The 19,631-nt window shown below is 56.8% G+C and overlaps 1 protein-coding gene across 1 annotated transcript; it reads right to left on the reverse strand.

The window, feature by feature from the left end:
• Positions 1–5,994: 5,994 nt before the first annotated feature.
• On the reverse strand, positions 5,995–19,473 carry CCT7 (chaperonin containing TCP1 subunit 7). Its single transcript, XM_086463800.1, has 12 exons — positions 19,427–19,473; positions 17,900–18,053; positions 16,424–16,530; positions 15,074–15,199; positions 14,423–14,475; positions 13,657–13,828; positions 12,177–12,341; positions 10,970–11,158; positions 10,280–10,377; positions 9,655–9,787; positions 7,322–7,528; positions 5,995–6,639 (listed from the first exon to the last, which is right to left on the reverse strand). The coding sequence occupies exons 1-12, from the start codon at positions 19,430–19,432 to the stop codon at positions 6,415–6,417; spliced, it is 1,635 nt and encodes a 544-aa protein (XP_086319926.1). The 5' UTR covers positions 19,433–19,473; the 3' UTR covers positions 5,995–6,414.
• Between the last annotated feature and the right edge of the window lie 158 nt (positions 19,474–19,631).

Below are 19,631 nucleotides of genomic sequence, written 5' to 3' on the forward strand. Positions count from 1 at the left end.
GAGGAAATGGTGCCCAGCATTCCTGCCGGAGTTCCGCTCGTTTTCATTTCGTTTGTTTAACAGAGGGGCACCCAAACCTGGGTAAAGGCTGCCCAGAAACCAGCAGCTACGACGGCACAAGCCTGGATGGCAGAGCTTCATCTTGGGGGCTGTAGGAGCCAGAGGACACCAGGAGAGATGGTCGCTCTTCCAGAGGTTTTCAGCCTCACTGTCTCTTCACCCAAACCTTCCTGCCAAGGCAATAAACCATCTCCAAAATCCTCATCCACCAGGAAACACGGGTCATGCTCCTGTCCCCGCCAACATCCACCACCTGCTCAGGCTTCCTCCGGAGCGAGTTGTCCCATGCGGAGAGAGGGACTGGCATGGGACACTCACATTTGCCATCTCATCGCCTTCCCAAGCAGCCTGAAGGAGAAACCCTGGCCAAATTGTCCTGAAATCCAAAGCTGCTGGTGAAAGCACCAACTCATCTGCCCTGGTAGATCCCTTGTCTATGGCCATGGCCAGTTTTTTTAACTCTGCTTTTTTCTTCTGGCTGTCTTCTGCCTGCAAGGACATCATCATCCCCAAAATATCCATCTTTTTTCCAAAGGAAAAGGCTTTTGAAAGGCATCCAGCAGGGTCAGGCATCTCCATACTCCACCTGGGGGAGAAGGTACCAGGAGGTTCCCACGCTATGGAGGACACCCATCACAGCACTGCCAGCAGCAGGGACACACCGTCCTTAACCACCGCCCCCTGCCACCCCGAGCCTCCAGGCAGGCGTGCCTGGACCCAACATGCTGAGCTGAGAGGAGCCAACTGGGTAAAGCAGGTTTTGGGGGGTTTGTCCTCTTCTCTGGACCATCATTGGAGGTTTCGGTGCCTGTTGGCCAGCGTGGCTGCAAGGACACAGTCCTTCCTGGGGCATCTCCCCTTCCTCCAGCCCTCCTGGGGTGATGGGCTACCATGGAGCATCACCCTGGGAGGGGGAAGGCTGCAGAGCCATCCTGGTACCACCTTCCTCATCTACAGCACAAGAGCTGCAGACCTCAGCCGGGGGCTCCCAGCATGTCAACAGCCCGTGGGGACCCCAACAGAAAATAAAATCAACTCCAAATTGCTGAAGCTGGTGGTGGGCTCGAGGCAACTCCTGGGTCTCCAACCCCAGAAAGCACCTCAGGAGACCATTTCATCCACCCCTCGTCTCATCTACGCTCTCTTCTCCAAAACAGGGTAGGGTTTTTTGGCCATAACCCCCGGGTTGAAGCACCTCCGTTTCCCCACTGACTGTGGCTTTCCAGGAGAAGGCTGTTCCCTGTATGCACAAAACATGGGAGCCCAAAAAATCGCCCGTGAGAAACTACCACGTCCCACCATGCCCACCGTGGGCAGCATCGGACGAGCTCCTCGGCGCTGGGGACGAGCTCCCCGCCATGCTCACCGTGGGTTAACCTCCACCCCGGGGAGGCTGGGACATGCATAATCCAAGGGCAAGAGGAGCAAAGGATGCTCCGACCAGCAAAAAAAAAAAAAAAAACCCAACAAACCACCCAGCAAAGCTACAAGCACCCAGGGACCACCATCCCACGAGCGTGGTCCCAGCGGAGATGTCGCCATTCGAAACGGCGCAGACACTTGCGAAATTCCCTTAAAAAAAAAAAAAAAAAACAAAAAAACAAAGTAAGTATTTATTTCTATAAAGAGAAGAAGGAAAAAACAAAGATTTTAAAGGAAAATTATATACTCAGCATGTTTATACACTCTATGCTTAAAGACTATCGTGTTGGAGAGTCGTGTCCGAAGACTGAAGGTGGCTGTGGCAGGTTTGCTGCCAGCCCCTGCCCGATCCCTTGCCCAGCTCCTCCGGGCCATGGGGAGGGTGAGGACAGGGTGATGGAAAGCAGGGGGAGATGTTGAGGACTCTTGGAGAAACCTTCTGTGCTCGCCAGAGAGGCCGGAGCAGCTGCTGGTGCCGTCGGTGGCCGCGTCTGTTGGTGGCCATGGTGGTGTGGAGCGTGGGTGGGCGTGTGATGTCCCCGTGTCCCCCCCCCGCTGCCGCGAGGTGTTTGTGAGTCACAGCAGCACAACCTCACCCGAATTCGGTGCATCGCCAAGACTAGACCAAGCCATCCGCCTCCCCTTGGGGCATTCCCAAAAAGTCCAACTTCTGGCTTCGCAAAGCCACGTTTTTACAAGAAATCCCGCGATGACACCAGACCTTGAGCTGATTCAAGGATTAGAAGACGGGGGGGGGGGGGTTTCCCCATTTTGCCTGGGCTTGGCTAGGTCCCTTCTTCCTCTCCTTGGCTGGGGATGAAGGCGGCTGGCACGGTGACACAGGCTCGGTGGTAACGAGCCCTGTGTCTCCCTGGCCCTCCTGGTGGCTCCTAATTGCCCAGGTTGTTAATGGCAACGAGCTCATTAATGGCTGCGGGTTCCTTCCACTGAAATGTCACGTTGATGGTTTCCCTGCTGCTTGCCCTTCCCATCCCACCGGCGTGCAGCCCCGTTGGCTCCCCCACAAACCCCCCGCCGCCCACCCCCCATCCCTACGGGATGCTCAGGCAACGCTGCCCGCGGCCGTAGGATTCACCGCATCGATCGCGGGGTTTCACCCCTGTTTCTTCTGGAAACCGGGTGGAGACACACCAAATCCCCCGGGAACGCCTTGAAATCGCGCAGCGGGTAGGGAAGGGACGGCTGCAGCGTGAGCTCAACCCCGTGCTAGACCCTAGAGAAGCCCCGGAGGGGCTCTGCGATGACAATCCCCAGCAAAAGCCAAGGCACAGCCCCCCGACCCGGGGCGAGCACCAGCGGCGAGCAGCTCTCGCTCGAGGTCATGGTGATGGCCGCATCTGGCCGGGGCTGGGTGGAAGGTGCTGCCGGTTCCTGCCAGACCTGGTTCCCCCGGGACCGGTTTTGGGGAGATTTATTCCTTTTCTAGCAAGTTTGCCCAAAGTTTCCCCATAGCCAACGTTCGCAGCAAGCTCTTACGCTCAAATTCGGGTGCCAGTCAAGGATCTCAAGAGGAACAACCACCAGCAAAGCCAGCTCGGAGGCCAAATTTATCCCGAATCCATGTTTTTCTGTCTCCCTCGTGTGTTGGATTTTGCTCGTCACCTGAGCCCCCAGGACCAGGGATGTTCTGGGCACTGGTTGCCTCCTCCTGCCTTCATCCCTGTGCCCCCAGCTCGGGGGTCCCGGGGGGTGTAAGGTCTCAAGGAAAAATGGGAACGCCCCAGGTTGGCTCTGTCCAAGGAGGATTTTAAACCTATCAAGCAAAGGCGGCAAGAAAAAATATCCCACCTCTCCCTGCGTGTCACAGTCCCAGCTGCCACTCAAGGCACAGCCACGGCCGGGTCTTGGACAGATTGTTTGGATCCTCCAAAAGGCTCTGAATTTGGTGAGAACAGAACCAAAAAAAAAATGTGTCGATAAAGGCTCTCAAAGCAGCCGAACAACATTTTCTCTCGGCTTTAGAGGAGCCCACCCCAGGAGCTGGCCCGTCGCTTCAGCTTCTCATTTTGGGTTGAAAACCTGCAGGTTGGGGTGGAGCAAAAGCTTTCGGGGATCGGTGCCAAATGACAAAATGCTTTAAAAAAAAAAAAAAAAAAAAAAAAAAGGAGAAAAAAATGGGGAGATTTTAGCAACCAGAGATGGTTTGTTGTGACCGAAGCATCGCGGGGTGTTTGTTGCAAGGTGAGCGGTGGCGATGCACGACCTTCCCCGTTGGTGGGAAGCAAAATAGTCCCCGCGACGGGCGAAACGGTCCCTCCCGCCCCGAGGAAAAGCCACTGCGCATCCTTCCCCGGTGCGCGGAGGCAAGGAGAGGAGGGAAAACTGCCCAAAAGCGGGAAAACTGCCCCAAAAAGCAGGAAAAAATGGGATTTTTCTGATCCAGCCTTGGAGCTCCCCTCCCTGTGGAAGGGGCGGGACGAGGCGGGCTGGGGCCGGGGACAAGCGGGTGCAATGGTGCGGGATGGCTTTTGGAAGCGAGGGCGGTAACGCACAGTGGCTTAGAGATAATCAGAGGACGTGCTCCCTGCGGGGAGAGAAATATATATATATATATATATACATACGTAGGGAGATATATATATATATATATATTCAGGAATAAAAATCGTTTCCCTAAAGCACTTCACGGCGGCGCTCAGCCCCAGTGAGCGATTTCCGAAGGGCCCTGTACAGCGACCTCCCCCCTCCCGAAAGGTAGCGAGTTTGCCTCCTAAGTTATTTTTTTAAATCTATATAAATTTAGGTCTATTTTAGTCTTTCGCAGCGATGTGCCAGTGTCTGGAGAACCAAACGTCCCTTTTTTCCCCACCCCCCCTAACCCGCCCCACGGTCACTTGATGCTAAACCAGGTCCTCGGTGAGAAATCGAGCGGAGGGTGCTGCCCTGGAGGAGGGGGGAGCGCTGGGAAGGGGGTGGGGGGGGGAACAGCAGAGATTGGGGAGCAGCCGGAGGTGGGGGAGGCTCCGGGTGGGTTTGGGGGCAGCAGGGACCGAGGGCAGCTGGGGAGAGGGGGCGTGGGGGCGGCTGCTGCCCGCTGGAGACCGTGTTTTTAGCACTTTGGTTGGTACTATCACCTGTAGACGCACTTTGATGTTGTTGCTTTGAAACTTTGCCGAGTGTAAACAATGTGTATTTAAAGAATTACAAAAAAAAAACCAAAAAAAAACCAAAAAATAGGTGTGTAAAGAGCTATTTTATGAATTCGGTGTTTGAATAAAGACTCTTGAGATGGAGGTGGGATTTTCACTCTCCTGGGGGCGCCACACTGAGCCCAAGGCAGCAGCTCCAGCACCAAACCAGTCAGACCAGTGAGATCAGCATCCCTCCTCCCTCTCCCTGCAGGCTCAGGGTCTCCATTGGTCCAGCCCCGTGGGGTACAGGGGCAGTGTAGGGGGGGAAGCACTGGGCAGCACAAAACGGTGCCGGAGAGCTTAGAGGCTAGGGTGGGCAAACGGAGGGTTTACAGCCCAAAACAGGGATGAGAGAGACGTGACTCCAGTCCCCACCTCCTTTGGCAACAGAGGGGGCTGACCTTAAGCCTATCACAGAGGGACAAGTTTGAGTTTGAACATTTTTCTGCCAGTGCTCTGCTAAAAAAAGTTGATTTCTGAACAGCCTTGGAAACAAACAGCAATCAAACCCCCCCCAAAAGCAAACAGAAGGGAAAAGGGGATTAATTTTTGGTAGGGAAGATGGCACAGGGGGCTGGAGGACACCCCGTTGCCAGGTTACAACCCCGCAGAGCTGGGAATTAAAGATGTCCAGGTTGGAGAGTGTCACAGCAAGAGCTGGAGAGCGAGCTCCAACCCCCTCCAAGGCAGGCCGGGCTGGAGGGAGGTGGGATGACGCTGCCATGAGACAGGTGAAACACTGAGAGGGTTTTTAGAGGAAAGGGTTTCAGCACAACGGCTCACCCCCCCCCCAAAAGGCTCCAGCCGAGACCAACAGCCACGAGGGTCACAGTCAGGGATGGGGCAGACGCCTCCGACGCGGCTCATAGCGGCCACGCTCGTCAACAGGGCGGAAGGAACACGGCTCGTGGTAGAACAGACCATCAACCCACCCAGCTGAGATCTCCAAGGGTTGGTATCCGATCTTTTCCCTGTCCTCCACGAGCACTTTCAACCCACCCACCTCAAGCCTCCTCAGGGGAATCCTCTTGCCAGAGACGCCACCAGCATCACGCTCCCTCCCTGCAGCGCTGCAGCCCCCCCCTCCCCTCCCAGCAGCCCCTCCAGAGATGTCGGACACCTCCCACAAAGGGACCATGTAAACGGCTCATTAAGCAAAAGCAATTAGAAACGGCCTTAAGTGGTAGGAGAGGAGAGGTAACGGGGGACTGGGAGGGCACTGGGAGTTGGTCCTTCTTCCCAGCACAGCGCCTGCTTTTAAACAGGGCAAAAAAACAGTTAGAAAGGGTCACCTTGTCCCCCTAACCCCGAGCTACCGCCCCGCAGAAGGAAGGGAGCTGCAAAGAGAGGAACACGCCCGTTTGCCACTGAAACGACCTCATCTTTTTATTGGGGGTTGAGGCTGGGTTCAAAACCCCCAGCAGAAAGGAAAAAAAAACACCAAACCAAACCCAACCCATCTATAAATAGGAACAAGCCCCACGGCCGCTGCCCGCCTGGCCAGCGCTGAAGGGGGCTCTGCTCAGCGGGGCTTCAAGGGGAAGGACGAGACGAGCCCGAGGGGCTCAGCGCTGCGTTGGGGTAGGGCCTCTCGCAGGAGGTCGTCGCTGCCGAGGCCAAGATTTGACTCATTAAACCAGGCCAGTGGGTGCCCGTCAGCCCTCGAAAGGACCATCTGGTGAAGGGTCCGTTAATTCAGCTCGAAATCGATGCTGTCTCGCTTCGCCCGCTGGAGGGGAGCGTCAGCCGCTGCGCCGAGGGGGAGCTGGGGGGAGGGGGCTCAGTGGTTGTGGGGTCGGCCTCGGCCCCGGCCCCGGCCGCTGGGCGCAGCGTCCACGGCGGAACGGGGGTTCTTGATGGTCTCGTCCACGGAGACGATGAGGCAGGCGGCCTCGGAGGCGGCCGTCAGGGCGTTGATGCGCACGATGGCCGGCTCCCACACGCAGGCCTCGAAGTTGTCGGCGATGTCCTCGTTGTTGACGTCCACACCGTACCACATACCGCCCTGGTGGGACAGGAGGGGGAAGAGGGACTCGTTACTGGGCCGGGCAGGACGCCAGGGACAGCTCGCTGGGAAGCAAAGACACGCAGGCGTTGAGGGAGAGACCGGACCTTGCCGTAGGGTGGAATTTCGGGGCATTTCCCCCAACCCCATGATCCCCAGCAGGATGAAACGTGGCGGGAGCGACCCCACAAAGCAGTGAGAAGCCAAGGGGCGGCCTCCAACCGCGTGGATTAGGATTGTGTGTGCAGGCACGCGCGCCACAAACCCCAAAACGGTCGCCATCCGGAGCTCCAGTCTGCAGCTCCTCTGGAAAACGCACGGCTGGGCCGCCTTCCACGCTCTAAACCGCTTTAAAGTTTAATATAGAAGCCTCCCTCCTGACAAATGATGCCTTTTTATAAAGCAAATCCAAACTCCCAGCGCTAGAAGTCACCCGACAGCTGCGATCAAAGGGAAAAAAAACGGGTCCTTTCCTTTTATAGAAGCCTGCACCAAGCCCCCGCTCGATCTGCAAACACCACACGGCGTTTAATCAAAGAGGACACAAGCCCAACACGAGCCGAGCTGAATGACACCGGATCCATCGGGCTCAGAAAGGAAAGGGAAAAAAAAAACAACCAACCAAGCCCCCACAGGTGACTGGTTCTCCCCCAGAGCCCTCGGTTCAGGGGTGGGCACCCACCTGCGCGTGCTTGGCCCGGAGCTTGTTGAGGATGTTGGTGGCGTCGAAGCCAGCGTTGTCGCAGAGCTGGCGGGGAATGATCTCGAGGGCTTTAGCGTAAGCACCGATCAGCAGCTGCTGCTTGCCTGGAATGGTCCTGGAGTAGTCCCGGAGGTATTTGGAAAGCTCCATCTCTATGGCACCCCCGCCGGCAACCACCGAGTCGTTCTGAAAGGAGGGGAAACGCTCGCTCGCATTCCAGGGAGGGGGAAGAGCGGGGAAAGCCTCCTTTCCTGCGAGGGTTAGGGTGATGGAAACGCACCCGGCCCAGGGGAACCGACAGCCCAGGCTGCTGCCGCCCCCGGGAGCCCCCGCCAGCTTCGCCGGGAGCTTCACGAACAGGCCGAGAACCTCCGGCGGCAGCTGCCAGCAGCACCTCCCAGCTGGGCCAGTTTGGGGCCGCTGTACCAGGGGAGGGACGGCAGAGCGCAGCCCCCTTGCGCTGGGCAAGCCTCCCCTCGCTTTCATAAAGCATCCAAAACCAAAAAGGTCTTTGCACCAGCACTTCGCGGCCAAGTTCTGCTATTTCCCCCCGCCCCCCTTCCCTATTTGTTTCAGTAGAGATCAGGATGTTCTTCCTAAAAATCGAGAGTTCCAAAAAATTTTGACACGCTTCTTCCCATCCCCTCAGGGCACTCAGCCCCGAAGCTGGTTTTAACCAGAAAACACCACGTTATTGTGCACAACCCAGCAAGGCCCGCAGGGGCAGCGCCTCCACCAGCAGAGCTCGGGCCTCAAGCTCCTCCCTCGGGCCTCAAGCTCCTCCCTCGGGCCTCAAGCTCCTCCCTCGGGCCTCAAGCTCCTCCCTCGGGCCTCAAGCTCCTCCCTCGGGCCTCAAGCTCCTCCCTCGGGCCTCAAGCTCCTCCCTCGGGCCTCAAGCTCCTCCCTCGGGCCTCAAGCTCCTCCCTCGGGCCTCAAGCTCCTCCCTCGGGCCTCAAGCTCCTCCCTCGGGCCTCAAGCTCCTCCCTCGGGCCTCAAGCTCCTCCCTCGGGCCTCAAGCTCCTCCCTCGGGCCTCAAGCTCCTCCCTCGGGCCTCAAGCTCCTCCCTCGGGCCTCAAGCTCCTCCCTCGGGCCTCAAGCTCCTCCCTCGGGCCTCAAGCTCCTCCCTCGGGCCTCAAGCTCCTCCCTCGGGCCTCAAGCTCCTCCCTCGGGCCTCAAGCTCCTCCCTCGGGCCTCAAGCTCCTCCCTCGGGCCTCAAGCTCCTCCCTCGGGCCTCAAGCTCCTCCCTCGGGCCTCAAGCTCCTCCCTCGGGCCTCAAGCTCCTCCCTCGGGCCTCAAGCTCCTCCCTCGGGCCTCAAGCTCCTCCCTCGGGCCTCAAGCTCCTCCCTCGGGCCTCAAGCTCCTCCCTCGGGCCTCAAGCTCCTCCCTCGGGCCTCAAGCTCCTCCCTCGGGCCTCAAGCTCCTCCCTCGGGCCTCAAGCTCCTCCCTCGGGCCTCAAGCTCCTCCCTCGGGCCTCAAGCTCCTCCCTCGGGCCTCAAGCTCCTCCCTCGGGCCTCAAGCTCCTCCCTCGGGCCTCAAGCTCCTCCCTCGGGCCTCAAGCTCCTCCCTCGGGCCTCAAGCTCCTCCCTCGGGCCTCAAGCTCCTCCCTCGGGCCTCAAGCTCCTCCCTCGGGCCTCAAGCTCCTCCCTCGGGCCTCAAGCTCCTCCCTCGGGCCTCAAGCTCCTCCCTCGGGCCTCAAGCTCCTCCCTCGGGCCTCAAGCTCCTCCCTCGGGCCTCAAGCTCCTCCCTCGGGCCTCAAGCTCCTCCCTCGGGCCTCAAGCTCCTCCCTCGGGCCTCAAGCTCCTCCCTCGGGCCTCAAGCTCCTCCCTCGGTGCTCCCGGCCTACCTCCACAGTCAGGGGACAGCCACCCTCCCCCCCAGACTGGTCACCCAAAGAGGGAACAAGCGGCTCGAACCGGCGCCAACGCGCACGTGAGATCAATCCTGCTGTTCAAACCTAGCGGAGATCCACCCAGATGCACCCAAAAAAAAGAAATAAGCTCGTGTTCCCTTTAGGATGGAGGCGCTGACAGAACACCCCACGCCCCAGCAAGCGCGAGGCACGGCTGTGCTAAGGGAAGACAACCCTGGAAAGCAGCTGGCAACCCTGCAGAGAGACAGCGCTGCTGTGGCCGGGGAACAGCGCTCGAGTTCATCCATCCGCCGCCGCCCGCTCCCGGCGGGGAGCTCCCCGTCTCTCCCGAGAGCCCTCGGCCAAATCCTGGTGCGGGCAGAGGTTTCTAGGAAGAGTTACAGCTGCGCCAGGGTTCCCTCGGCCCCCCTCAAAGCGGGGAGGTCCCTCTCTCGGCCCTCACCTTGATGGCCCTCCTGACGATCATGATGGCGTCGTGCAGGGAGCGCTCCGTCTCCTCCATGAACTGCTCCGCGCCCCCTCGCAGGATGATGGTGCAGGTCTTCGCCTTGGGGCAGCCCGTGAAGAAGTTGTACCTGCCGAGAGCACGACGGGAGGGGGGGGGGGTCACCGGGCTTTAGGCTCGACCAGCGCTCTCGTGTTGAGCGGGCAGGGAGGCGGCAGATGGGGGCAGGCAGCCCCAAAGGGGAGATTTCTCCTCTAGCGCCGGGGGAGCCCCGTTCCACAGCCCCCCAGCTCCGGTGGCGCCAACAGCGTCGCCGTGGGGTATCAGCAAAGGGCCACAACCGACCCCAAAAGGCATCGCTTTTAAGTTAGGAAGGAAGGAACAGCACCGTGCTTCCTCTGAAGCCCCGGGGAATAAACACCTATTTTTAAAAGCCTACAAAAGAGGCAAGATTTAGAGGAAAGCTTCCTCCTGCACCCTCCCTCAGCCTCAGAAAGAGCTGAAAGGACACAATCTTGTTTTCACACCGTCGCCTCGAGGTGCTCAAGCCTGCCAACGCTTAGACCCCGACTTTCCAGACCCACATCAGAGCGCTCACGCAGGACGACAGGTCCGTGTTTACCTCTCTCCTCCAATCTGAGTCTCCTCAAAGAGCTCGCAGCGGCCCAGGACATCGTCCGACAGGGCGTTGACGCTGGTCTGGATGGAACCGCCACACGCCTGTGTGGAGAGGAGAGAAACCGTGGCATGACCACCCTGACAAACAAGACCAGTTTGACCAGCAGGTTCCCACTCTCCAAAAGGCAGCCCAGACTTTCAGCTGATGCAAGGCCACCCTGCAGGAAAAAACCTCTCCTCCTTCTCCCATCTCTAGGCAGGCTACCAACATCAGAGATGATCCTCGACAGCAAAATAAGGTTATGCTGCTTCTAAGTGCTGACTCACAGGCTCTGGAGTCCAGCAGCTGCACTAAGGAAGCGCAGGAAAAAAACACTCATGATGGAAGAGGCAAGAACTAGGGAAAATAAACCCCTACAGACCCAATGTACAGACCCCAACGTATAACAACATCAGGGAAACAACAAAAGCAGCGTAGAGGGAATGAACAATCACACACGAATTGCACCAAGGACCAGCTTTGCCGGTATATGGCAACTTTACGTAATAAATTGTGCCATTTTTGCCAACGTGGTTTCAATCTTTGGAAGGAACAGAGCATTCAGCCACTGATTGCTGCCCTGCTTTGGCAAGGACCAGCCTGGCACCGTTAAAACGGGATCCAAAGCCTTTGTTCTGAAACAAGGCAGCTCACCATCATCGTTCGCTTGAGATCTTCCTCCGGGACACGGCCAGCACAGAACATGTCTCTGTCTGCAAAGTACTGAGTGGCCACGTCGCCGATGGGAAGTTTGGAGAGGACAACTTTGGCTCCTGACTTGTGGATTTTGTCTAGTTTGTCATACAAGATGTTCCACTCGGCATCCACGATGGCCTGGTAATCCTGGCAGGGAGGGCAGAGAGACAAGCGCTCACGTTAAAGGACAGCAAACGCCCCCCCGCAGCTCTCCTAACACCAAGGCAGCAGCGACGCTGCCCTGCGCAGCCCCGGCAGACAAGGGCTTTCCAAGATTCGGGTGATTTTAGGTCGCCCCATTTTTATGCCAAAGAGCTGCGGCTGTTAAAACGCTTCCAGCAGCAGGAGGGAGTCGATTAAGGGGCTGGATGAGCTGGCAAAGAGGCAGCGACAGCTCAAGAGAGAGCCCAAGGAGGAAGAAGGGATTACGCTGGTGTCTGAGAGGGGTTTGCAGAGCTGTGCATGATGCCGGGGCGGAGAGACTTAGAGTATCTATCAGAGGAAAAACACAAATCCTGAGAAACCTCCTGCTTTACCAGCGTGCTCAGGCTTCAGTTTGTGCTCCCGCCGTCAGCGAAATACAGGCAGACAGCCGGGAGGGCTTACACACACCCAGCAACACCACACGCGGCAGCTGACTACAACAGAAGGGACCATCGTGTTCACCACCACAGAGGGAACCTTTACTGAGACCCCAGAGAGGCCGAGACCCCAAAAGCCAAGCACCCCGGGGACCTTTAGACCCCCCCCCAACTACACAGGGACCAAACACACACACAACACCGCCGTACTTTCAGGGTGGTGTCAGAGAACCACCGCGTTTCCCAAAGGTATTTTACCAAGACAGAAGGAGAGCCCCTGCCCAAAGGGCTGCCGTGTCTGCTTCCACCTGCAGAGGCTCTTTCAGCGTTGGAAGCACGGCTGGACAAGCCTCCCCTGGAGGGCCACTTGTTTGACACTGACGGCTTACCACCGCGGAGCTGAGGCACGAGCCCCGAGCGGCAGCACCCCCTAAAGCCGCTGGAATTCCAGGTCTGCCGTAGCCTTCTCCCAAAGGAGGCAGCCCAGCCCAGCAGGGGAAGGACGGGCAGAAGGCAACACCATTTGTTCCGCCGCCTCCCTGCGGGCGGGAGGCAGCGGGACGGGCTCCCGTGCCGGCTCTTACCTCGACCGTGTTCACTCGGACTTCGGCGTTGTCCTTCTCGGCTTTGAGCTCCAGCTCCACGTTCAGCAAGGCGATTTTGGGAGACTGGTACTTCTTGGGCTGCATTTCGAAGCCAGCGTAAGAGAACGTCTTCTTAAAGGCAACGCCGGCCACCAGCTGCGAGTCCTTGAAGGCAGGGGTTGGCGTTAGGCTCAGCCCCTCCCCGAGGTTTCCTCAGCGGGGTTCGTCACTCCCACGGGAGACACCCCGCTCGCGGAGTGCTCGTTCACAAAGCGCCCCCCCGACAGCCGTCGTCTTTGATGAACCCACTTTTTGAGAACATAAGCAGCAAATATTTTCTTCTCTCTGTTCACCAAACCACCTTCTATCGCTTCCTTTCTACCCCTCCGAACACCGCAGCGAGAGACGCTGCCCACGGCCTGAAGACCAAGGGATGGAGCGATCTGTTCTCCCTCCGATGCCTTTCCCGCTTCTACCCTTGGAAGGCGGATACTTCTCAGCCACAGCCCCACGCTCGGCGTGGGGGGTTGCCCTGGTTTGGTTCTCCCAGCTCCATCACCACCTCCCGGATTGTTTTGTGGCAGGATGGCCCTGCTCAACCTGAAGTGAACTTTGTGATTTCACAGCTGGGAGAGAAACCAGCATCTCAACTTCCCACCCCGTGAGGATCTAACCACGGGCTGCGGACTCAGCTCTGCCCAGAGGATCCCCGTCCCTCCTAAGCTGGGACAAGCACAGGTTTTCTCTGCTCTATGACAGGGTGAGAAGACCCAGGATCTCCAGCCCTGTAAAGCGGTGTGCTAAATTATCTGCCCCACCCTCATACAGGTCTCCGAGGGGAATCTCCTGCAGAACACAAGGGCCCCACAAAACGGAGCAGGGAGAGCTGCTCTTCTCCAGAACGGGAGACACCGCCCTCCCCAGGGGACCAATTTCTGCAAGCCTCAGAACACCACCGGGCCCAGACACCACAAAACCAGATGCTGAAACGTTCCTAATTCACTAAATGAGTTGTCTGGACAGGACAATGGTATAATTACATAATTACAACGTCTCTTCTCAACGAAGATGCTTGCACAGACTGTTTACAGGCAGGAACAGCCACAGAATAGTAATTCACAGAGCCCGTGGCAGGCTTTGCTTTTCAGAAGGGCCCCAAAATCAACACAGGAGAGCGCACAGGGACACCAGCTGTCCCACAGCCCACAGACAACTCCCCGCCACACACTCGTGTGTGGTTCCATACACAAAGGTACTCCATCGTATCACCAACAACGGGTGGCAAGAGAGAGAAGAGTGTATTTGGCTCAAAAAAGCCGATTCTCTACCTACAGAAAAGAAATCCAGCCCTACTCACTGAGCTTCCTCCTCCTGCGAACAGCTTTGGTAATGCCTGACCAGGCCTCATCAAGCTGGGCTGTTTCTGCTCGAGCCGATCGCTGCCTCCCCTCCCTTCAGGCCAGGCCGCGGCAGAACTCACCTCCAAAGCGCCTCCTTGCACCTTCTTTATTCCGATCATCTTGAGCTGTAACAAGTCGTCCAGCATCATGACGGCATCCACAACCATCTTGGAGAAAAACTCTTTGCTCTGGGAGATCAGCTTGGAGCTCAGGGCTGTGGCCGCACACTTCTCCAGGAGGCTTCTCTGCTCGCTGCAAGAAATTAAAAGACAAGGTCTTGCTCGCTTGTGGATTCTTTTCACGAGCTCATTAAACATTGTGCATGATTAATCCCCGCAGAGAGGCCAAGATCACTCCCTTCAGATCAGAGAAGGGCTTAAAATGCCAGGAGACGAGCTCTAGTAGCCTCACCTCAGCTGCAGGGACCATTTCCTTGCTGCTACCAGCTAGCTAACTTCATGTACTCAACAGCTAACAAGGGATCTGACTCTCAGAGCAGCGCTGAGCATTTAACACCGCCACTGATGGCAGCAAAAGCTGCCAGTCTCCACCACCACTGGAAAAAAAAAAAAGAAATCAGGCCGCTTATTTTGGTCCCTGGCTTCCTCCACGTGCACTGGAAAACACTGGCCTACATACTTCGCTGCAGCCCAAGTGAGAGCCCAGCGTCTTCCCCAGAGGAGCAGGAAATCCCAAAAAAAACTCAAAATAACCCCAGTGTGGGGCTGCAGCTGGTCAGCCCGACCTCGACACCTCAGCCAGAGCCACAGCAGCAGTCAGAAACACCCTCCTCCCAGCTAACTGCAGCCCAGCTACACAACCAGGCCATCTGCAAGAGAAACTTACTCTTTATCTTCCTTCTTCACCGCAACGGCGATGTCTTTGATCTTGTTTACAGCCTGCCAAAACACAAGCCAGCAGCTGGATTAATGATTCATGCTGATCACATCTCCAACTTCGCTCTTTGTATCTGGTCTTATCTTTTATTCCCTACTTCGACATCACTGAAGTTTCAAGCATTTAAGCTATTCCACCCCTTCCAGCACAGCAATTCTAAGAAACGCATTGATATAAATTTAAGAGGATCGGGAAGAGCCTCAGGGCTGCTTTCAACGGAGATCTGAGGAACCCAGGGGCTACTGAGGGAGTTAACCCCCAGAGAGGATTCAGCTTAATGGGACCGATGGGCTTCACATGACGTCAGGTTTAAGCAGCAGCAGAAATCAGAACAACAAATTTTCCTGTTTATTCATTCTGCCTTGGAAAAAACCAAAGGATGTGACAGAGCTCCAGAGGTGCCAACAGCTCACGGACAGCGGGAGAGGCAGCTGATGCTCACAGCAAGACAGGAGCTCGCTCCTGTTGCTCCCCAGGGCCACACATCACCGAGTTTTGCCTGGAAGTGTGTTATTTTCCCTCTTCAGCACACAACTCCTCTCCCCAGCCGCTCTGGTGGAGCCCAAAACACCCTCCCCAGCTCCGGCAGCGCCTCCTTACCAGCTGCGTCGCGGTGCGGAAGGCACGGATGATGATCTGAGGATGGAGGCCTTCCTCCACGTAGGGCTTCACTTGTTTCAGGAACTCGGCAGCGAGCAGAGTGACGGACGTGGTGCCATCGCCGACCTGCAGGGAAAGGGAAGGCTCCGTGTCACCCGCACGCCGCAGAGCCGCTGCGACAGCGGCTTCCAAACCATGCAAGGGCTTCCAGAGGAAATCAGACTTCGTTATTTTCTCTGCTGGCCGGATTAATTAGCTATTAAGAAGGGCTGGGTTCAGACTACGTCCCACTTGAGGGATAGAGGGTCTCCTCAGCAAGTTTGCTGATGATATGAAGCTGGGAGGAGGGGCAGATCCAGCAGAAGGCTGGGCTGCCGTTCGGCGACACCTGGATGGGGAGGAACCTGGTGAGGTTTAACAGCGGCAAGTGTAGGGTCCTGCCCCTGGGGAGGGATAACCCCCTGCACCAGTACAGGCTGGAGAGCAGCTCTGCAGAGAAAGATCTGGGAGTTCTGGCGGATAATGGGATGACCATGAGGCAGCATTGTGTCCTTGTGGCCAAAAAGGCCAATGGCATCCTGGGGTGCATGAAGAAGAGTGTGGCCAGCAGGTCACGGGAGGTTCTCCTCCCCTTCTACTCTGTCCTGGTGAGGCCACAACTGGAGTGCTGTGTCCAGTTCTGGGCTCCCCAGTTCAAGAGGGACAGGGAACTACTGGAGAGAGTCCAGCGGAGGGATACGAAGATGATGAGGGGGCTGGAGCATCTCTCCTACGAGGAAAGGCTGAGAGACCTGGGGCTCTTTAGCCTGGAGAAGGCTGAGAGGAGACCTTATCAACACTTACAAATATCTAAAGGATGGGTGTCAAGAGGATGGGGCCAGGCTCTTCCCAGTGGTGCCCAGTGACAGGACAAGGGGCAACGGGCACAGACTGGAGCACAGGAGGGTCCACCTCAACATGAGGAAAAACTTCTTTCCATTAAGGGTGGCAGAGCCCTGGAACAGGCTGCCCAGGGAGGCTGTGGGGTCTCCTTCCCTGGAGACATTCAAAACCCACCTGGATGTGTTCCTGTGTGACCTGCTGTAGGTGACCCTGCTCTGGCAGGGGGGTTGGACAAGATAATCTCCAGAGGTCCCCTCCAACCCCTGACATTCTGTGATTCTGTGTAGTCTCATTTCCCGGTCACCTACACTCACAAACTGTGACCTTTGTCTCTTTGAAGTTTCCAAACCCCCCAACCAGATCTGCCTGAAACCCTGTAAAAGATTTGAAGCTCATCACAAAAGAGAAGGTGTCAATACAGAAACCAGAAGAAGTGCCAGCACCCCATGAGCCAGATTATGCTCCCACCTCTGCGTCCTGAGACTTGGCAATGTCCACCAGAGTCTTCGCAGCCGGATGGACAACATCCAGGAGCTTCAGGATGGTGGCACCATCGTTTGAGATAGTGGCTTTGCCTAGGGTTGATGGAGGAAAGGAAGTCAAGTACCGCCACGAGTAAAGCCCCCGGCACTGTGAAAGGGCATCCCAGCACCAAAGGGAGCTTTTCAGACCCCAGAGACGTTAACACACCGGTAATTTCCGACCAGCCGGTCTCACTGCGCTCCACCATTTCACCTTTCAGGTAAAACGTGGCCCCAACCCATTATGAGGCTACAGCGTTGCCCAGTCCAGCCCTGGTCCTGCACCGCTGTGAATCTTGTCACGTCAGAACAACCACAGGCTCTCAGGCCAAGTGTCCGCTTAAAAGTCATTTTAATTCAGCCAAACCACCAAGGTTTTTTCCTGTTACGGTCACCACGACATTTTAACCCGCTCCTACAGCCAGCCACCCAACTGTACATGGGCTGAAGAGGCAAATGAAGATGTCACCCCCCGGAGAGGGGGAGCCCAGCACAGCTGCTTCCCAGAGGGCATCTCAGGAGGTGCCTCTGTTCCACACAAAGAGCATTTTTAGCCCATTTTTGGAGCAGATTAAGCAAAGTTAGTCTGAGCATTAAACAACTCTCCTGGCCAATTAAGAGGAGCTTTAAATTTGTTTCCCTCTTACTTCTCAATAGATAAAACCAGATATTCTAGTCTGACGTTCACTAGACTAGAAACCAATCAGCCTAGTTATTAGCAAATTTAAATCCAACTATCCTTTTTAATAAAAGTTATTAGTTCCCATTAATAAAAACTATTTCAAGACAATTCCAAGACCTTCCATCCCACCCTTCAGCAACAGCAATAAAAAAAAAACACAAACAACATCTTGGTTTGGTGACTTCGTACAAGTCTTTCGAGAGGGAGGCGAGTTTCATCCCTAAATCACATCTTTTAAAAAAAAAAAAAAAATCAACCCAGTAAAATCCACTGACCTCAGGCTCAGCCACAACTGCTGAGTAACTGCACACACATTACGAGCCTCGTTTAAAAATTAAATAACTCGGGACGGTCAGGGATACCCAAAGATCAGGCTCAAGACACCATTTCTCCTTTCTGGCATGGACTTTTCATGTCTATTCCCACTAACCCTGGCTCTGCCCAGCCTCACAACAGACCTCAGCTGCCAGAACTCAGGCAGGGAGGCAGCAAACGGGGCGTTCCTCAGGGAGGTCTGACAATTAATTTCTCTTCCACAGCAGGGGCCAGAGTCAAGGTGTTAAACCGAACATCAAGACAGAAACTGAACCTCTGTTGCAAGGGTTAAGTCTGGTACGGGGCGAGGAAGTTGAAGCCTTCATATATGCAAACGCTGGTTTTAATCCATAGGAAGCTTGGGGAGTCTTTCCAAGCCACTTTTCTCCGTGGCTGCTTGGCTTCTCAGTGCTGCCCAGTGCTTACCCCGGTCATCCACAATGAGCTTGTCCATGCCCCGAGGTCCCAGGGTCGTGCGGACGGCTTCTGCGATCACCTGGCAGGCATTGATGTTGCTGACGAGCTGGGGGATGCCCTGCGAGGTGTCCGTCCCCTCCTTCAGCAGGATAACCGGCGTGGGCTGAGGAGAGAACCCCCGGCAGAGCCGTTACTCCAACCCCAACAGCCGGGGCGGGTGGGGGCTCCTCTCGTGCCTGGCAAGCCACCATCACGCCCCAAAATGAAAACCTGCAGCCTCCTTCAAAACCCCCGGCCTTCACACAAGCTAACGGCTTCTCATCTCCCACAGCGCAACTGGGATTTACCCAACTGTCTCCAGTACAGGCTGTGGGACTATACCCTAACTTCCATCTCCCACAGCGTAACTGGGATTTACCCAACTGTCTCCAGTACAGGCTGTGGGACCGTACTCTAATCTCCCACAGCATAACTGGGATTTACCCAACTGCCTCCAGTACAGGCTGTGGGAGCGTACCCTAACTTCCATCTCCCACAGGGCAACTGGGATTTACCCAACTGTCTCCAGTACAGGCTGTGGGACCATACCCTAACTTCCACCTCCCACAGCATAACTGGGATTTACCCAACTGCCTCCAGTACAGGCTGTGGGAGCGTACCCTAACTTCCATCTCCCACAGGGCAACTGGGATTTACCCAACTGTCTCCAGTACAGGCTGTGGGACCATACCCTAACTTCCACCTCCCACAGCATAACTGGGATTTACCCAACTGCCTCCAGTACAGGCTGTGGGACCATACCCTAACTTCCACCTCCCACAGCATAACTGGGATTTATCCAACTGCCTCCAGTACAGGCTGTGGGACCGTACCCTTAACGGCCCCAAAAAACAGGTTTCCTTTGGTAGACGAATACAAATGAAGCGATTTACACCTGCCTGAGAGTAAATTAAAATATAGAAAGGTGTGAATAGCCCAGCCAGACCTCCCTAAATCCTGGGGAGATTTTGCACTAGGAAACGTACCGAGTTCTTCCACACCCACCAGAAATCTCAACGGGAAAGAAACCCTTGCCTCCCCCTTCTCCCCCCCAAAAAAATACATCAGGGTAGAGGAAGACACGCCGCCCTTGTGCCGCAGCCTGAGCGACGGGGCTGGGGAACGCCGCGATCGAGAGGGACCCGTCCCCGGCTGAGGGGGCCGCGGCCAAGGGGCCGGGGCTCCGGCAACGCCCGGCGCTGGGTGACTACAACTCCCGGCACCCACCGCTCCCACCCAGCGCCTCCCCACCGGACCCAAGAACCCGGCGGGAACCGGGGCCCGACCCGTCCCCTCAGCCCCCGGGTAACGGTAGGCCTCTGCGGCAGGGCGGCCTCCGCCGTTACACACACACACGCACCGCCCCCCGCCCCGAACGCGCACCGGCCCCGCCACAACCCCGCCAAACACGGCCCCTGGAGGGTGGCGGAGGCCGAGCGGGCCGCCCCCGGGCGGAGGGATGCGGCAGCGGCGAGGATGGCGGCGGATGGGACTCACCATCATCCTGGCGGCGCTCCTTGCTCAGCTGCCCCCCACCTCAGACAGACTCCGCCCCACAATGCACCGCGCCCGCCCAGAAGTTTCCCCGGGGCGGGAAGGGAAGCGCTCGTCGCTAGGCGACCGCTTCCGGCTTCGCTCTATGGTACCGGCGGACAGAGCGGCCACAGCGAGGTGCCCTTCCTTCCCGAGCAGCCATAGAGAG

This window comes from Leptosomus discolor, chromosome 4, assembly GCF_034619465.1.
Source record: "Leptosomus discolor isolate bLepDis1 chromosome 4, bLepDis1.hap2, whole genome shotgun sequence".
Lineage (NCBI taxonomy): Eukaryota > Metazoa > Chordata > Aves > Leptosomiformes > Leptosomidae > Leptosomus > Leptosomus discolor.

What these genes read in the sequence shown, in the direction of transcription:
- CCT7 (XM_086463800.1), bottom strand. An exon ending in TGCAAGGAGGCGCTTTGGAG is followed by an intron (nt 12,342 to 13,656) that starts GTGAGTTCTGCC and finishes CCTGCCTTCAAG; the next exon opens with GACTCGCAGCTGGTGGCCGG. An exon ending in ATCTCAAGCGAACGATGATG is followed by an intron (nt 10,378 to 10,969) that starts GTGAGCTGCCTT and finishes CTCTCCACACAG; the next exon opens with GCGTGTGGCGGTTCCATCCA.